Source organism: Jaculus jaculus, chromosome 5 (genome assembly GCF_020740685.1).
Source record: "Jaculus jaculus isolate mJacJac1 chromosome 5, mJacJac1.mat.Y.cur, whole genome shotgun sequence".
NCBI classification, from domain to species: Eukaryota; Metazoa; Chordata; class Mammalia; order Rodentia; family Dipodidae; genus Jaculus; species Jaculus jaculus.
This window is the reverse complement of record NC_059106.1, coordinates 106,980,139-106,998,954: the sequence shown is the minus strand read 5'-3', so window position 1 is coordinate 106,998,954 and position 18,816 is coordinate 106,980,139. Positions and strand designations below refer to the sequence as shown.

The 18,816-nt window shown below is 39.7% G+C and overlaps 1 protein-coding gene across 9 annotated transcripts in view; it reads right to left on the bottom strand.

Moving 5' to 3' along the window:
- The window catches only part of Dtnb (dystrobrevin beta), a 395,702-nt gene that overhangs the window by 314,233 nt on the left and 62,653 nt on the right, over nt 1-18,816 (bottom strand). For all 9 annotated transcript variants that reach the window (XM_045151240.1, XM_045151239.1, XM_045151241.1 and 6 more), the window contains 2 exons: nt 10,731-10,811; nt 5,221-5,434 (listed from right to left, as the gene is read on the bottom strand). In XM_045151240.1, the coding sequence (XP_045007175.1) occupies nt 5,221-5,434; nt 10,731-10,811 (295 nt within the window). The remainder of the gene's footprint in view (nt 1-5,220; nt 5,435-10,730; nt 10,812-18,816) is intronic.

The following is an 18,816-nucleotide window of genomic DNA, read 5'->3' as shown; positions in this document are numbered from 1 at the left end:
TGCACCCACTCACGCCCCCCACCCCCATGTGCCAGTCTCACCCCTTGCAAATAAATAAATAAAAATATTTTGAAGGGCTAGAGAGATGTCTCAGTTGTTAAGGTGCTTGCCTACAAAGCCAAAGGACCAAGGTTCGATTCTCCAGGACCCAGGTAAGCCAGATGCACAAAGTGGCACATGTATCTGAAGTTTTTTCAGCAGTTAGGCCCTAGTATTCCCATTCAATACCTGAACCCCCCCTCCAAATAAATAAATACTTTTTTGAAGAAGGAAAAAAAGTAAGAAGCAAGATAATGAAGAGAAATGAAATCTAAAACGTTTATGAATGACATTATTATCTACCAACTATATAAATTTCTGTAAGCAGTTAATAAACATTTAACTTATCATCATAACCATAAATTAAATGATGTTAAGGCTATATAAAAGGTCTTCTTTTTTTTAAGTTACTTATTTATTTGAGAGCGACAGACACAGAGAGAAAGACAGATAGAGGGAAAGAGAGAGAATGGGCGCGCCAAGGCTTCCAGCCTCTGCAAATGAACTCCAGACGCGTGCGCCCCCTTGTGCATCTGGCTAACGTGGGACCTGGGGAACCGAGCCTCGAACCGGGGTCCTTAGGCTTCACAGGCAAGTGCTTAACCACTAAGCCATCTCTCCAGCCCAAAAAAGGTCTTCTGGATTGCTGGGTATGGTGGTACATACCTTTAATCCTAGCACTTGCAGGGCAAGACAAAGAGATTGAGATTTAGAGGCCAGTTTGAGCTACTAGCAAGATACTATCTCAAAATCCAAAATAAAAAAATAACTACTGAGTCTTAAATATATATAAAACAAAATTCATAACTGCATTAACATAAACACAAGAAATAATTAAATCAATGTACCCTGTAGTCTTTCATTACCCAGAGAGCCAAAGCACCAATTATTATGAACTAAAAAATCAAGAACACATGCTATAATCTCTGAGCTATAAAGAGAGAAGGCCTACATATGAAAATAATCTTAAAAGGCTGAGGAGATAGCTCAGTGGTTAAAGGTACTTGCTTGCAAAGCCTGATGGTCCAGGTTCAATTCCCCAGTATCCATGGAAAGCCAGATGCACAAAGTGGAGTGTATATCCATCTGGGTTTGTTTGCAGTGGCTGGAGGCCCTGGCATACTCATGTCTCTTTCTCTCTCTCACAAACAACAACAAAAAAACCATTTTTCAAAGGCCAGGCATGGTGATGTATGTCTTTAATTCCAGCACTCGGGAGGCAGAGATAGGAGGTGGTTCTAGGAGAACCACCATGTGTTCAAGGACACCCTGAGACTAATAGTGAATTCCAGGTCAGCCTGGGCTAGAGTAAAACCCTACCTAGGAAAAAAAAAAAAAATTTAAATAACTTTGAAGGGTGTGATAGTGATAGTGCATGCCTTTGGTCCCAGAACTCAGGAGGCAGAGAGAGGAGGATCCCTGTGAATTCAAGGCCACCCTGAGACCACATATTGAATTCTAGGTCAGCCTGGGCTAGAGTGAGACCCTCCTTTGAAAAAAAAAAATCATCATTATCATTTTAACAGATACCAACCAGTTGTAATACATGGCAATTAACAAGAATAAGTAAAACTAAATAATACTCAGACTGTGGGTGCAAATCAATACACTCCAGATGTGTGGTGCTTGGTTCAATCCTCACCAGAAAGAAAAAAAGTTACTGTCATTCAAGTTCCTGGATTAGATAGAGATGTATGGATATCTTATTTCTATGAATTAAAAATGAGGGAAAGAAGAAAATTTCTGGAAAAGATAAGAAACTTGGCAGCAACCCAGAAGAAGCTGGTGATGGGCTGGGATGGTCCTGGGAGCTACCGAAGAGTAGAGATTAAAGCAATAATGAGGTAGAAATACCAGAACCTTATAATGACTGGATATGAGAACTATGGGAGAAGATGGCACAAATGATTCTCAGGTTTCAAATTTCAGGAACTGAAACTGGACACTGCATGAAAAGGGGATTCACAACTTAGGATATTTTGCATGAAGCTTACTCTTCATATCTAACCCCCGCCCAGTGCCCATGTTGTGGAAGCATGTGGTCAGGATAAGAATTAAATAGCCCTCTGCTCCAAGAGCCCAAACACTGCTCGTCTGAGCAGTAAGCAAAGTCTCTGCATGTAACCACCCAAGAACAGAAAACAGCAGAGTTCAGTTACTTTTGTTTAATGTTAAGACAAACTGGCTCTCTCCTCTTACCTAGGCTCTCCTATTTAATCATTTAGTCATTCTCTCCTAGAAATAACAGGCATCTGTGCATCCATAATTTAACAACAAAATGTCCTGATTTATAAAAACAAAACTCTAATAATCCCTTCCCTTCATTTTTCCAGTTCAAGAAAACACATCTTAAATTTTTAGAAAGCTACATAGTTCTTATCATACGTAGATTTCAAGGTGAGAAAAGATGTACTATTTTATCATGACAGCCATGGCCAAGGTTTTAAACATACAGATCTGAAAATTATCAACCTTACCACTGACTTAGTACCTTCCTTGCTCTTCTCCATTCCTCTTTTTAGAAGATGGAATGTTTGAAAGATGATTAGGTCACAGGGGTAGATCTCTTAAAGAAAAGTCTCTGAGAGATACCTCACCTATTCTACCATGTGAGGATATAGCAAGGTATCATCTATGAACCAGAAAACAGGCCCTCACCACACAAAGTCTCCCCTGACTTTGAACTTGCCAGCTTGAAGAACCTAAGAAAGTTATTTGTATTCTTAATAAACTACACAATTTACAGTATTTTGTGATAGCAGCCCAAACACACTAAGACACCATGATAGGTAACTTATTTGCTATAATTATTAAAGCTTTGACTTCTCATTAATCTCTTTAGGTAGTAAGATAATTTTTATTTCTGATTTCCAAGAAACTGTTTCTTGAACTAATCTGTACTATGTGACTCTGGAACTGACAACTCAATGGGTCAGTGCCGCTTATTCACCCAAGAAGAGCAATTTCAACTAAGTCTCAGATCTAAAGAGTTCTGATCAGTATGACTCAGTGGTTAAGTGCACTTCCAAAACAAACATGAGGGTCTGAGACAAACCAAGTTCAGATCACCCAGAACTCACATTAAACAGCTGGGAATGACCAAGCACATTTGTAATCTCAGTCCTCATAGGAACAGAGACCCAGGAATCACTGAAACTCATGAAAAAAATGGCAAGCTACATGTGGTAGTTTGATTCAGGTGACCCTCATAAACGTAGGTGTTCTGAATGCTAGGTCTCCAGCTGATGGCAATTCAAAAATTAAAGCCTCCTGAAGGCAGTATATTGTTGGGGGTGGGCTTATGGGTATTACAGGCAGCTTCCCCTTGCCAGTGTTTGGCACACTCTCCTACTGCTGTTGGCTGTCTGATGTTGGTCAGAAGGTGATGTACATCCTCTGCTCATGCCACTGTTTTCCCCTGCTATCATGGAGCTTCCCCTCAAGTCTATAAACCTAACTAAATAAACCCTTTTTCCCACAGGCTGCTCTTCATCAGGTGTTTTCTGCCAGCAATGTGAACACTGTGGGATCAGTAAGAAACTCCACCTCAAACAAGAATGGAAGGAAGAGTAATGAAGGGGAATACCTGGCTTTCTGTTCCAACCACCACCACAGGGGAGCTTATGGGACACCATGAGTGTGTGCATACACACATACACACAAAAGTTGGTTCTTGGTTGATATGCAAATTGTCACATCATGTTTGTTCACTTACCCCTACCCTTAGCTATGAGAACTATAAAATGGAAATAAAATCTCAGCTTGGGGTCAGAGCTTCTCTGGAGGGCTACCTCAAGGTCCTTGGCCCCCAGGTAATAAATTCCTGTACTTTCACTCAAAAAAAAAAAAGAAAAAAAAGTTGTCTCTAAGATAGTATAAGGTTAACCTTACAGATTCACTAAACAATTTTTCCAATGGCATTAGAATCCGGGACTCCTGCCTATTGGATATTCTTTTTTTTTTTGTTTGTTTTCGTTTTTTGTTTTTCAAGGTAGGGTCTCACTCTAGCCCAGGCTGACCTGGAATTCACTATGAAGTCTCAGGGTGGCCTTCACAGCAATCCTCCTACCTCTGCCTCCCAAGCTCTGGGATTAAAGACATGTGCCAACCCAGCTTTGGATATTCCTATTTTAAAACTTCGAACATCTTTAAATAATTTTCTGTTATGAAATGGGTAAAATATATAACTTGATAACATCTCACAAACATGACATGAATTTAGTTAGTGCCGAGGTTGTAATTTAGCTTTGATACAACCATCTTTTCTCATTATTTCACAGAATTCTAACTACTATAATGTATAAATAATAACAGATTACATATCTAAGAACTCTAAGTTTGCAGAAATTTTAAAATATGAAGCAGAGAGAATTTATCCATCCAAATCAAAAGGTAAATAGAAGATCAGTGTGAGAAATACGAGCTCTTGGTTCTAGAACATAACCATTAACCTCTATGCTTCCATTCTTCTTCTTTTTTCTTTTCCTTTTTTTTTTTTTTTTTTGTTTTGTTTTGTTTGTTTGTTTGTTTGAGGTAAGGCCTTGCTGTAGCCCAGGATGACCTGGAATTCACTATGTAGTCTCAGGTTGGCCTCAAACTCACAGCAATCCCCCTACCTCTGCCACCGAAGTGCTGAGATTAAAGGTGAGCACCACCATTCATAGCTCATGCTTCCATTCTTTATGATTTGTTTTGATTATGCTTTACTTTATGTAGTAACATCTTAACTTAAGATGCAGACAAATATAGCAAACCATTTCTATTTTAATTGGGATGCACTTAATTTCTTGCTTTTATTGTAAAATCTATCAAACAATGTTCTAAATTAGAAAAGTTTAAAACAAAATCCTAAACATTTATAGAGAAAACAAGATCCTTCGGTCCAATGGCCTTACATGCAGAGTGAAGAAAGGTAAACGTGGAAGCTCTGATAAGTTCATTCAAACTGTAGACACATGTCACTGGAGAGAGACATTAAGGTGATTCCTGATACTATTACAAAGCTTAGTATGTTATGGGGTATGCCTCAGGACAGTAACTGCTGACCACTGTGTAGAAAACACACTGGGTAACTTCTTTTTAACTGTGACTGTATGCTAACAGCCATTAGCAAGAAAATGTGGAAGAAGAGTAATGAAAGGAGGGCATATTTAAAACAAAGTAAATATGTGAAGTACTAGCCTGTCATACGCAGCAATCATAAAGTTGAGGAGGAGGCTGATGGACTGTTCCACACTGATTTGGTGAGTAGAAGGAAGGCGCTTGTTCAACTGATAGTAGATGGATGAGATGACAGTCTCAAGGCGGGACACACTGATCTCGGTGGTATGGTCCAGTGAATTAAGGCCATTGTCACGGAAGGCTTCAATCATATTCCAGATATCAACAAGATAAACTGAAATGTAAATAGAAAATAAACTGTCAATCATGTTTAATTATGGCACCACCCTCACAACTGGACATTTAAATTTATTAACTAGCTTTTAAAAAATATTTTATTTGGGCTGGACAGATAGCTTAGTGGTTAAGGTGCATGCCTGCAAACCCTAACTGCCCAGGTTAGATTCTCCAGGTCTCACATAAGCCAGATGCACAAGGTGGCACATGCATCTGGAGTTTGTTTACAGTGGCTGGAGGCCCTGGCGTGCCCATTCTCTCTCTCTCTCTCTCAAAGAAAGAACAAAAGAAAGAAAGAACTATTTTAAATGAAGAAACTCGTTAGCCAACACTAAGGAAATCATTCATGGCAGAATTCAGCTCCAGAAGAAATCAAAGAATCTCCAAGGACCAGAAATCATCCACAGACTCCCTCTAAATAACTGGAGTCCCCAGGTCTGTGTAAATAATGACCTATGTAATGTCTATCAGTCCATAATTTGAAAGAAAGAAAGAAAGGAGGGAGGGAGGGAGGGAGGGAGGGAGGGAGGGAGGGAGGGAGGGAGGGAGGGAGGGATGAATCAGGAATCACTCATAAGAACTTGCAGTGTTTTGTAATTTGCGATATCATCTTGAGTCACCTTATTTTATTATTTTAGCCTACTAATTTCAGCAACATTATGCTAAAAAATACTTGAGGGCTAGAGAGATGGCTTAGCAGTTAAGCACTTGCCTGTGAAGCCTAAGGACCCTGGTTCGAGGCTCAATTCCCCAGGACCCATGTTAGCCAGATGCACAAGGGGGCGCATGCATCTGGAGTTTGTTAGCAGTGGCTAGAAGCCCTGGTGCGCCCATTCTCCCCCCCACCCTCTCTCTCTCTCTGTCTCTTTCTCTCTCTGTCACACTCAAATAAATAAATAAAAATGAACAAAAAATTTTTTTTAATACTTGACAGTAAGGAATACATACTGTATGATTCTCTTTTAAGAAAAAAGTCTATAATCGGAAAATCCATAGAAAAAGTAGAGTAGGAGCTGCCAGGGGCTGGAGGACCTAACAATAACTAGTAATATATAAAGTGATGAAAATGTCCTAGAATTAACCACCATGAAAATGGTGAAGGCCTCTAAAGTGTATATTTTGTAAAGACAGATTTTACTGGGTGAATTATATATACATGGACATATATATGTCATGTTTTAGAACTACCAGACAAAATATATTGCTAAACATACTGGATAATAAGTTTCCATTGATCAGAGACAGAATAGTTTACATTTGTTTGCTCCTAATATAATAGCTTCAAAATTTATTAAGGGATAAATCAACAGAACTTAGAAGAAACACTGCATCTCAAATATGCAAACTTAATAGGGCAACACATTTCGCAGTGATAGCGCAACCATAAAAAAAAGTTTGGTGAGATGGCTTAGCAGTTAAGGGGCTTGCCTATAAAGCCCAAGAACCCAGGTTCGATTCTCCAGGACCCACATAAGCCAGCTGTACAAAATAGCACATACGTCTGCAGTTTGTTTGCAGTGGCTGGAGGCCCTGGAGCACCCATTCACTATCTGCCCCCATCATTCTCAAAAACAAATAAAATTTTAAATGTATGGATACAGCAGTTAAATCCTGTAAATAACAGAACAGAGATAATGAGCAAAGAGCAATGCCCACAATATTACAAAATATGCTTTCAAGGACACAAAGAAGGTGTATATAACATCCTGAGCACATGCTGAGTCAAAGTAAATCTCCACAAATTTTAGGGAATTAAACTTATATGAATAATGCTTTCTAATCAAAACTAAACTAGGTTAGAAATCATTACCAGAAAGATACCTTTTGGGCAGGGGCGAAAGCTCAGTCAGTAGTATGCCTTGGTGCAAGCATTAGGATCTGAGTTCAACTCCCAGAACCAATATTAAAAACAAAAACAGAAAAATCTAGGAGTGGTAACACATGTCTATAATAGCAGCACTTGTGAGGTGGAGACAGGAGTATCTCGGGAACTTCCCAGCCAACCAGTCTACTATAAGGTGCACCATGGTTTCAAGCCACTACAAATGAATTTCAGACACATGTGCTGCCTAGTATATCTGGCTTATGTGGATACTGGGGAATTAAAACTGTGTCTTTGTGCTTTGCAATCAAGAACCTTAACTACTAAACCATCTTTCCAGCCCTATTCTAGACAATTTTCTAATCTGACTAAGGTTATCTACAAAGAATCTGCAGCAAACATATTACTTAAAGTGAAATGTGGAAAGCCTTTTGCTGTGATGCTAGGAATAAGATAAGGAGGCTACTTTCATCACTTCCAAACCTGGGCCATCAGGCTTTGTAAGCAAGTGCCTTTAACCATTAAGCTATCTCTCTGGCTCATGACATTAAGATTTTATAAAGTTGTAATAGTGAATACTTGAGCAGCCTGGTATTGGTACAAAGACAGACAGACAGCAAGGTCATCAGCAAATCTCATGTGTGAATGCACTCATAAACCATCTTGTATTTTTTCTTCATGAGTATGACAAGATTCTTTGGTAGTGAAGAAAAAGAATGAAAACAATGGAACATACACATGAACCAAATTGAAGGTTAACTCATGCTACATATTCTCTCTCAATATCTCTCTCTCTCTCTCTCTCTCTCTCACACACACACACACACACACACACACACACACACACACACAATTACAGGGATTATACAATACATGTGAAGGGAAAAATTAGTATTTTTACAACATTACAAACAATACCTGTACAGTTAAGGCTCAAAACATTCTGCACACAGATCATGCTTCCCCAAGAATTATGGTCAACATTATAAAAATGTTTAGAGTTGCTCTAAGATAGTGGTTTTCAAGCATTTTAGCCAAAATCCACAGAAATACATTCTCATTCTCTCTCTAACACACACAATCTTCCTCCCTCTCTCTCTTCCTTGTTCTTTTCCTCCCCACACATTGTATATCTCTCTTAAACATACACATCCAGATATACAAAAATCAGAAGTCAAAACACTGGTTACCACATAAGCTGCATTCTTATACCTTCTCCTTGATTTTTCTTTTGGTTTTACATGTTCTAGCTTATGGCTATAACCTACCAAATGATTTCATGAAGTATTAATGGTTCACAATCTATATTTTGAAAAATAATTTTTTTACAAAATCACAAAGAAAGAATCATGACCTTGATTTATGATGGAATTCTAGGGGATGGAAAGATTTCTCAGTGGTTAAGGTATTTACCTGCAAAGCCTAAGGACCCAGGTTCAATTCCAGAGTAACCACAGAAAGCCAGATACACTAAGTGGCACATGCATCCGAAGGTTGTTTGTAGTGGCTACAGACCCTGATGCATCCTTATTCTCTCTCTGTGTGTTTGTCTTTTTTTCTCTCTTTCAAATAAGTAAAGAAGTAAAGAAGATGGAATTTTTTTAAAGTATTTTATTTATTTATTTGATAGTGACAAAGAGAAAGAGAAAGAGTGAGAGAGATAGAGATAGAGAGAGAATGGGCACATCAGGCCTTCTAGCCACTGCAGACAAACTCCAGACGTGTTACCTTGTGCATCTGGCTTACGTGGGTTCTGAGGAATTGAGCCTCAAATCGGTGTCCTTAGGCTTCACAGCAAGTGCTTAACCGCTAAGCCATCTCTCCAGCCCAAGATGGAATTTTAAGCTAGGATTTAAGTTATCAGATGTAAAGTGAGCTGACCATGTCACGTTTTTATAATAAAGAGCAAAACTAAGTCCAAGACTGAGGTTTTTCAATTCTTAGGTTATTTTTTTAAACATAAAAGGGGTAGTTTTTCCTTAACAGGTAAACACATGAGAAAAGTACAATAATTCTGAAACACATTAATTCACCTTCACAGAAATTAGAATTATGAATATATGTACATACTTACACATAATTTCTTTTGTGATTCACATGTTAGCTGACTTGATCATGCTGATTTGTTATACTAAGCTCAATCAAAATTAATTCTTAGCCAGATATGGTGCACACTTTTAATCCCAGACAGATGCAGGAGGATCCTCATGCATTTGAGGCCACCCAGAGGCTACCTAGTGAATTCCAGGTCAGCCTGGACTACAGTGAGATCCTCTCTTGAAAAACCAAAAAAAAAAGATTAATTCTTATTATACTGTTATCAAAACATCAACGTCTTTCCTTCCAAAAACAATTTTTTTTTTTTTTTTTTGAGGTAGGGTCTTGCTCTAGCTCAGGCTGACCTGGAATTCACTATGTAATCTCTGGGTGGCTTTGAACTCACAGCAATCCTCCTACCTGAGTGCTGGGATTAAAGGCGTGCGCCACCATGCTTGGCTCCAAAAGCCAATATTTTTTTTTTAATATTTATTTGAGAGCGACAGACACAGAGAGAAAGACAGATAGAGGGAGAGAGAGAGAATGGGCGCGCCAGGGCTTCCAGCCTCTGCAAACGAACTCCAGACGCGTGCGCCCCCTTGTGCATCTGGCTAACGTGGGACCTGGGGAACTGAGCCTCGAACCGGGGTCCTTAGGCTTCACAGGCAAGCGCTTAACCGCTAAGCCATCTCTCCAGCCCTAAAAGCCAATATTTTTAATTTTAATTTTTTTGTTTTTCGAGGCAGGGTCTCATTCTAGCCCAGGTTGACCTAGAATTCACTATGTAATCTCAGGGTGGCCTCAAACTCACAGTGTCTCACCTACCTCTGCCTCCTGAGTGCTGGGATTAAAGGAATGCACCACCATGCCTGGCTTTAAATTATATTTTTGTATAAAAACTGCACCTGCATTAGCAATGAGGGAAAATCAGTTCTCCTACTTGTTGAAGAATTAATATTATGTCAGACTCAAAACCTGTAACTAGGGCTGGAGAGATGGCTTAGCAGTTAGTTGCTTGCCTATGAAGCCTAAGGACCCCGGTTCAAGGCTCAATTATCCAGGACCCATGTAAGCCAGATGTACAAGGTGGCACATGCATCTGGAGTTCGTTTGCAGTGGTTGGTGGCCCTGGCCCACCCATTCTCTATCTATCTATCTCTTCTCTTTCTGTTTCTGTTTGTCGCTCTCAAATTAAAAAAAAAAAAACTTGTAACTAATTAGAAGTCACTAGTAACAATACTTGTAACATTATTGACTTTGTTAAACATTTAAACCAACACAAGAGTAAAATGACAAGTTCTTTCCACTACAAAGCTTATATTCTAACAAATATTTAGACAAAAAAGAATTCAATATGATAAAAATGTACTAAAACGTTTTACTTCATAATATTCAAAGCCTGAGCTGCCCCTGACAGAAGTAAGAAGTGACTTACGGTTGCATCGTTTTTGTACAAATCGTAATTTGCAAGCTGTTCTGTAAGTCGATAGTCGTATGACATCAAAATTCTGAGCACCTGAGAAAAAAGCAAATAAAAACATTCAGCTTGGGCTAGAGCAATGGCTTAGTGTTTAAGCACTTGTCTGTGAAGTCTAAGGAACCCTGTTTGAGGCTCGGTTCCCCAGGACCCACGTTAGCCAGATGCACAAGGGGACACACGCGTCTGGAGTTCGTTTGCAGTGGCTGGAGGCCCTGGCACACCCATTCTCTTTCTCTCTATTTGCCTCTTTCTCTCCCTGTTTGATGCTCTCAAATAAATAAAATCAATAAATAAAAATAAAAAAAATTAAAAAAAAAACATTCAGATGGATTGACCACTGATTTCTAAATGCTGGAAAGTATGGTTCCATTGTACTGCCACAATATCAAGCAGCCAAGTCCTGACAATTGCATGGAGGGAGGGTTAAGAAATACCACTTCTCAGCAGGGCATGGTGGCGCACACCTTTAATCCCAGCACTCAGGCGGCAGAGATAGGAGGATCACCCTTGAGTTCAAGGCCACCCTGAGACTACATAGTGAATTCCAGGAGAGCCTAAGCTAGAGTGAAACCCTACCTCGAAAAAAAAAAAAAGAAAAGAAAAGAAATACCACTTCTCTTTTCAGATGGTGGTGACCACTGGGGTGACTCAAAACTCACCACAGTGCTGAGAAGTGACAGTGGAGTGTTCAGCACTAAGTGAGACATTTCTATCATACCCTCCAAGGCTCAGGGGCCACTGTGGAAGAGATGGTGGAAAGAATATAAGAGTCAAAGGAAGGGGAGAAGTACTTACAATGTAATAGTCCAGACACAAAGTGGCATTGATATTCATGACCTCACAGTGTCTGATGCTACCTACACATGACCTGCATACTAAAAGGGGAAAAAAGATGGCACCAAAATAGAAGAGAGACTAGTTGGAAAGAAGGGATTCAATGGAGGGGGAATTTGGAAGGGGGAAAGGAGGGCGTTAGGAGTGGATTATGATCATGACATACTGTCTATATTTATGGAAGTTGCCAATAAAAAGTGTTTTTTTTTTTAGAAAAAAAAAGGAGGGAAGGAAAGAGGGAGGGAGGAAAAGAGGGAAGAAGGGGGAAAAAAGCTTCCTACTACATGCTAAGATGCTGCTAACAGTTTGGCTTATATCATCCCTTCTGCTAGGCAAGAAAACTCTGAGAGTAGGAATATTCTGTCTTAAATAAATAAGCTACATGATTAGGAAAGGGGAGCAGAGTGTCAAGTAGAAAAGAAGCCAGCCTATGCAAGGTCACTGAGAAATCTTGCTGGAGCTGAGCTGAAAACCTCCTTCGTGTATAACAGCTGACAGAAAGCTGGAAAAAAACTATGCTGCATGCAGTTCCATGGGAGACAGAAAAGTCACCAGTGGAGATAAACAAGAGTGGAGACTGCAAGCCTTAAGATGGGCCAGCCAGGCCAAATGAACCAATGGGTGCAATAGTGGCATGTCTGTTACATACTGCTCTCTAATTGGACTGGAAGCCCACTCTATGGGAGGGAATACCTGCCTGATACTGAAAACCTATGACGGAGGAAGTCATGGCTATAGGGGTGTAACACCTGCTGGTGTCTGGCTAAATGCATATATTATGCTCACCAAACTGCCTGGTAAGCACTTCTCAATGTTCATACCCATGTATTAATGCTACTCTCACTGCTGGTTAGAGAAGCTTCTCTTTTCAGATAGATGGTGGATACCTTGGGATGACTCAGAATGCCCCATAAGTACTGAGAAGTGACAGAGGAGTGCTCAGCATTGAAACATCTCTATCACACCTTCTAAGGCTCAGAGTCCATTGTGAAAGAGGTGGAGGAAAGAATGTAAGAGCCAAAGGAGGGGTTGGGCTCCTTACGATGCCATGGCATGTGTATCTATGGCATGGATATCTATGACCTCACAGTACCTGGCACCTCCTATACAAAACCATCATAATAGGAAGAAAAGATGATGACATCAAAGTAAGAGTCTGATTAACAGGGGAAGAGGATATGATGGAGAGTGGAGCTGTGAAGGGGAAAGCGAAGAGGGAGGGACTTATCATGGTATATTGTCTGTAATTATGGAAGTGGTCAATAAAAGAGAGAAAAGAGAAAAGAAGCCAGCCTAGATTCAAGAAAGCCAGGTGTGCTAGTTCACACCCATACTTCCAGCACTTGGGAGGCTGAAGCAGAGGATGTCGCAAGCTCAAGGCCAGCCTGGGCTACACATGAAGAGTGGCTTAGCAGTTAAGTGGGTTTCCTATGAAAGCAAGGGGCCTGAGATCATCCAAGTGTGAATCTCTAGAATGCACATAAACAGCTGAAAATGGCTACACACAGGTCTGCAAATCCTAATCCTGCGGGGAGCAAAGACCAGGTAATTGCTGAGGCTCCCAATAGGTACACTCCAGAATCATAAGAGACTCCAAGTCAAGTAATTGATGGAGAGGGACAACCAATGATGTTCATCTCTGGCTGCCACAGTGAGCACATGGGCATTGCATGAGCACATATACGAGCATACACCACTCCAATCTAATGTGCACATGCAAAACAATATGCGAGGAGGCGAAATTCTAGCCCCATCATGCCCACAAAATACAATGACTATTACTATGCAACTCATCTGTTCCTCAGCCTGTGTCTTCATGGATAAAATGAGAGAACTAAACTAGTCAATCCCTAAGGTCCCCTTCCTATACAGGTCTGTGATAGACAGCACTTCTCTTAAAATATGGGCTGGAGAGATGGCTTAACAGTTAAGGTGCTTGCCTGCAAAGCCAATGACCCAGGTTCAAAACCCCAGGACCCACGTTAGCCAGATGCATAAGGTGGCATATATATCTGGAGTTCATTTCCAGCAGCTGGAGGCCTATCTATCTGCCTCTTTATCTCACTCTCTGTCTCTTTCAAGTAAATAAAAATATTTTAGAAATAGCCACAATGATATTTTTTGAAAGATTTTATTTATGTATTAGAGACATAGAGGAAGAGAGTGAGACTGAGCCTCCAACCACTGCAAATGAACTCTAGATGCATGTGCCACCATGTGTATCTGGCTTACATGGGACCTGGAGAATTGAACTTGAATCCTTAGGCTTCACAGGCAAGCACCTTAACCACTAAGCCATCTCTCCAACCCGATATTTCTTATTTTTCAATATGTGTGTGGTGTACATGTTTATATGCATGTGTGGGGATACATATATGTGAAGGTCCATGCACGTGGAAGCAAGAGATTAACATAGGACATCTTCCTTCTTCACTCACCATAGTATTTGCTAAGACAAGACTCTCAGTTGAACCTAGAATTCACTGCTCTGGCTACTAAGGCTAACCAGTTTGCCCTGGGGTACCCTGTACAGCGTACCTGAGGGCTAGAATTACAGGGAGGCCAAACTTGCCCATTATCCATTAAGCCATCTCCCCAGCCCTCTACATATGTATTTGCATTTATATTTGTAGAGTAATATTTTATAGCTTTTGGATTTTTTTATTGTATTGTTCTGTGGCACTGAGGATTGGGAATATGCCAGGTAAGCACTCAACAGCTAAACTACATACCTGGACCTTATTTGTTTCATTTCTATTTTTCTTTTTTTTTTTTTAATTTTTATTTATTTATTTGAGAAAGAGGCAGAGAGAGAAAACATGGGTGTGCCAGGGCCTATAGCCACTGCAAATGATCTCTCTCTCTCTCTGTATTTGGGTCTCAGATAAATAATAAAATTTTGGGAGCTGGGCGTGGTGGCACATGCCTTTAATCCCAGCACTCAGGAGGCAGAGGCAGGAGAACTGCCATGAGTTTGAGGCCACCTTAAGATTACATAGCGAATTCCAGGTCAGTCTGAACTAAAGTGAAACCCTACCTTGAAAAGCCAAAAAAAAGAATTTTTTTTTATCATAATCATCTCCCATTACTGTCTCTTTCTCCCTCCTCCCCTTCTTCCCATCTATGTCTCTTAAGTTTAACTGAGTCTTACTATGTAGCACACACTGGCCTTAATTCATGATCTTCCTGCCTCAACATCTGGAATGTTATATTCTCCCTATCAGGAAGTAAAAACCATTTCCCCCCACTTGGATTTGAACAGTACATTGTGACTGTCTCATTGAGCAGAATTCAGCAGAGCTGACAGTGATTTTGGAGACAAGGTGGGTCTAGGCTTCTGATTTCCTTCTTTTAGGATGCTCATCCTGGGAACCAGACACCATGTGGTGAGGAAACTCCACACTAATAATAAGGAGAAGCCACAGAGAAGCTCACAGAGAAGATCGCGTGCAGAAGAACTGAGTCCATCAACCTAGAGGCAGCATCAATTTGCCAAAATGCTCGTGAAAAGACTTAAAATGATTCAATCTCTGAGAGTCTCCACCTTCCAAATGAAAGCTCAGTCAGCATCAAGAGCCAAAGCTAGGAAGTTAACACTGAATGCTGTTACAAGTCTTGATCCACAAGATATACAAACAAAACAAATGAGGGTTTGACAGCTTTATCAACTAAAACAAAGCCTACAATAACAAACAGTGACATATGTGCATATTATATATATATATATATATATACACACACACACACACATTCATACACACACACACATATATAAAATCAAACTTCGTTCATTTCAGAGTTTGCTATAAAAAAGTTTCTTCAAATATTATAATCATTTTAGATAGCTTTGTCCCCCCCCATGTCAGTTTCTTATTTTATCCACTCTGCCTTTATAATATTTGAAGCAGCTTCTGACTCTAAAGGGAAAGTAAATGGACACAAATTATCTCCTACCAATAATTACAGGCATCTTTCAATTGAACTCGTTTCACAGTACTGGGGATAGGGGAGAGAGAGAATCATTCAAAATTTTCAGTAGAAGAGATATGTATTGACCAAATATCATCTCAGTCTCCTTTAAACCCTTACCTTGATGTTATGATTAAAACTATTTCCTCCATCACTAGGTTCTCACAAATTTCCACCCTTTATTATATAAACCAAATGTCTTTAATATAAAAATTCTATAAAATATAATTCATATAACATACATATTATCCATCTAAGGGACATAACTCAGTAGTTACTACATTCATAGAACCATGCAATCCTCACCACAACCAATTTATAATATTTTTATCATCGCCAAAAGAAACCTATTGTATCCCCCCACTTTACCCAGCTTTTTAAAAAATCTATTATAAATAGAAGTCTCAAAAAAACATAATTTGCAAGTACCAGCTTCCATTCTGCAGTCATTACACTCACTTGCTAGTGCTCATTGAGATACCCCAGTTTATCATTTTGATGAAGTCCGATTTATTTTTTATCACTTCTTACACTGAGGTCTATGGTTCATTTGGGTTTGATATAGAAAGTGTAAGGTAAGAATCCAAATTCATTCTTTTCCATGTGGATAGCCAGAGTCTCTAGCACTCCAAGACTAGTTGTTTTTTCTTCACTGAATAGTTTTAGTATCCTTTTCAAAAATCAATGATGATAGGGACAGAGAGATGGCTTAGTGGTTAAGGCACTAGCCTGCAAAACCCAAGGACTGAGGTTAGATTCCCCAGTACCCTCATAAACCAGATGTACAAGGTGGTGTATGCATCTGGAGTCTGTTTGCAATGGGTAGAGGACCTGGCACACCCATTATCTCTGTGTATCTGCCTCTTCCTCTCTCTCCCGTCCCCCTCATAAATAAATATTTTTTAAAAATCAATGATCAGGGTTGGAGAGATGGCTTAGCAGTTAAGGGGCTTGCCTGCAAAGCCTAAGGACCCATGTTTGACTCCCCAGATCCCACCTAAGACAGACACACAATGTAACACATAAGTTCGGAGTTCAATTACAGTGGCTGGAGGCCCAGCACACCAGTTTTCTCTCCCTGGTTCTTGCTCTCTCTCATTAAAAAAAAATAATGGGCTGGAGAGATGTCTTAGCAGTTAAGGCATTTGCCTGCAAAACCAAAGAACTTTGGTTCAATTCCCCAGGACCCACATAAGCCAGATGCACAAGGGGGCACATGCGTCTGGAGTTCATTTTCAGTTGCTGGAGGCCCTGTCACATCCTGTCTCTTTCTCTCTCTCTCTCTCTCTCTCTCTCTCTCTCTCTCTCTCTGTCTCTGTCTCTGTCTCTTTCTGTCTTACCCTCTCAAATAAATAAATAAATATTTAAAAAAAATAATAGAAAAGGTCAGTCTGTTGGGCTTGCCTCAAAAAAAAATCAGTGATCATAAATATAAGCATTACTGATTATGTGTTGTTACAGTTTGGATCTTTAAGTGTCCTCCAAAGGGCCCACATGTTAAAGGCTTAGTTCCTAGTTTGGTACTACTGTGAAAAGGTGGAAAGTTTAAATGGAGCTTTCCAGTCTGAGAGCATGCCCTGGAAGGTGACTGTGTCCACTGTCTTTCTCTTTTGTTTCCAGTCATGACATGAACAGAGTACTCCCATCACATGATGGGGTCTTGTCACAGGCCCAAAAGCAACGGTTCCAAGAGACCATGAACTGAAGCCTCCAATCTTTCCTCTTTTAAAGTTGATTGTCTTGTATATTTTGCTACAGTGAAGGATACTTCTGTGTTCTTATGGCCTGTTGCACACAATATAGACTATAGCTTGGAGTAAATTTGAATTTCACACTAGCTGGGAAAGAAGGGATTCAGTGAGGGGGTGTAGAGGAGGAAGACAAAGGAACATGGTGAGAGAAGATTATGTTCACAAAATATTATACATATTTATAGAAAATGTCAATAAAATTTTTTAAAAACCAAAGAGGTTCTAAAGTCAGAAAGTGGGAATTCACCAACTTTGTTCTCCACTTTTACAGTTGTTCTGGCTATTCTAGACCCCTTAATTTTCCACATGAATTGTAGAATCAGCCCATGCACTCGGCAAAAAATTAGTTAAAATTTTTATGTCTGCATTAAATGTGTAGATCAATTTAGGGAATACTGCCATCTTAACAGTGTCACATTTTCCAGACCATAACTCAGAATGCCTTCCCACTTATTTAGGTTTTCCTTAATTTCTTCCTACAAAGTTTTGTGGGGAATATAACTTTTATACTTTTTTGTTAACTATAGTCCTACTTTATTCATTCATTTAGTTTCTTGATATATTGCTAACATATGCTAAATATTTTAATTTTAAGCTACTGAATATTACTTAGTCAAAAAACCTAATAGCTTAAATAAAGAATGATAATAAATGTTAAAGTACATTTAATAAATAAACAAGCCATTAAAGCCCTACAGGTAATTTCAGTGTCTAAACATTTATTTTTGATATATTTTAATTGAAAATACTGAAAAACAACTTAAAACTGCTGCCAGGAAAACAAAGTTCCATAACCAATTAACAAACAGGTTTTTAATATGACACACCCCTTCCAGGGAATCCCTGGGCCATGTTTGCTAGTGTAGGTGTGATTCTAAGAATACTTCCTCTTTTCAGACTGCTTCTATTGCACACTAAGGGATGGGCTGGGAAGATGGCTAAGAGGTTAAGATCACTTGCCATTTAAGTAATCATGACAGCCTCCTGGACCACTGACCACCACACCACAGAAGCCATATAAAAAGCTGGACATGGGCCATAGAAGTCTACAACAGCAGTGGGAAACAGGAGGTAACTAACTGCAGAATCACTGAAGCTCAGTGACTAATAAAAGCCGGAAGTTGAGAGACTTTGCTCACTCTCACCTCCCTCATAGCAGAAGCTCTCTGTACTTCTTTCTCTTTCCTTCTCCCCCCACCTTTTTTTTTGAGGTAGGGTCTCACTCTAGCCCAGGCTGACCTGGAATTCACTATGTAGTCTCAGGCTGGCCTCAAACTCACAGTGATCCTCCTACCTCAGGCACCCAAGTGCTGGGATTAAAGGCGTGCACCACCACATCTGGCTCTTTCCCTCTCTTTATCTAATAAAGTCTCTCGAAACCTTACCTTCTGGCTTACAGATTTTAATTTTTAAAATCCGTAAGACAAGAACCTAGGATACCCTAAATATACTGGAGCATCAACATATTGATACTGACAAGGAACCCC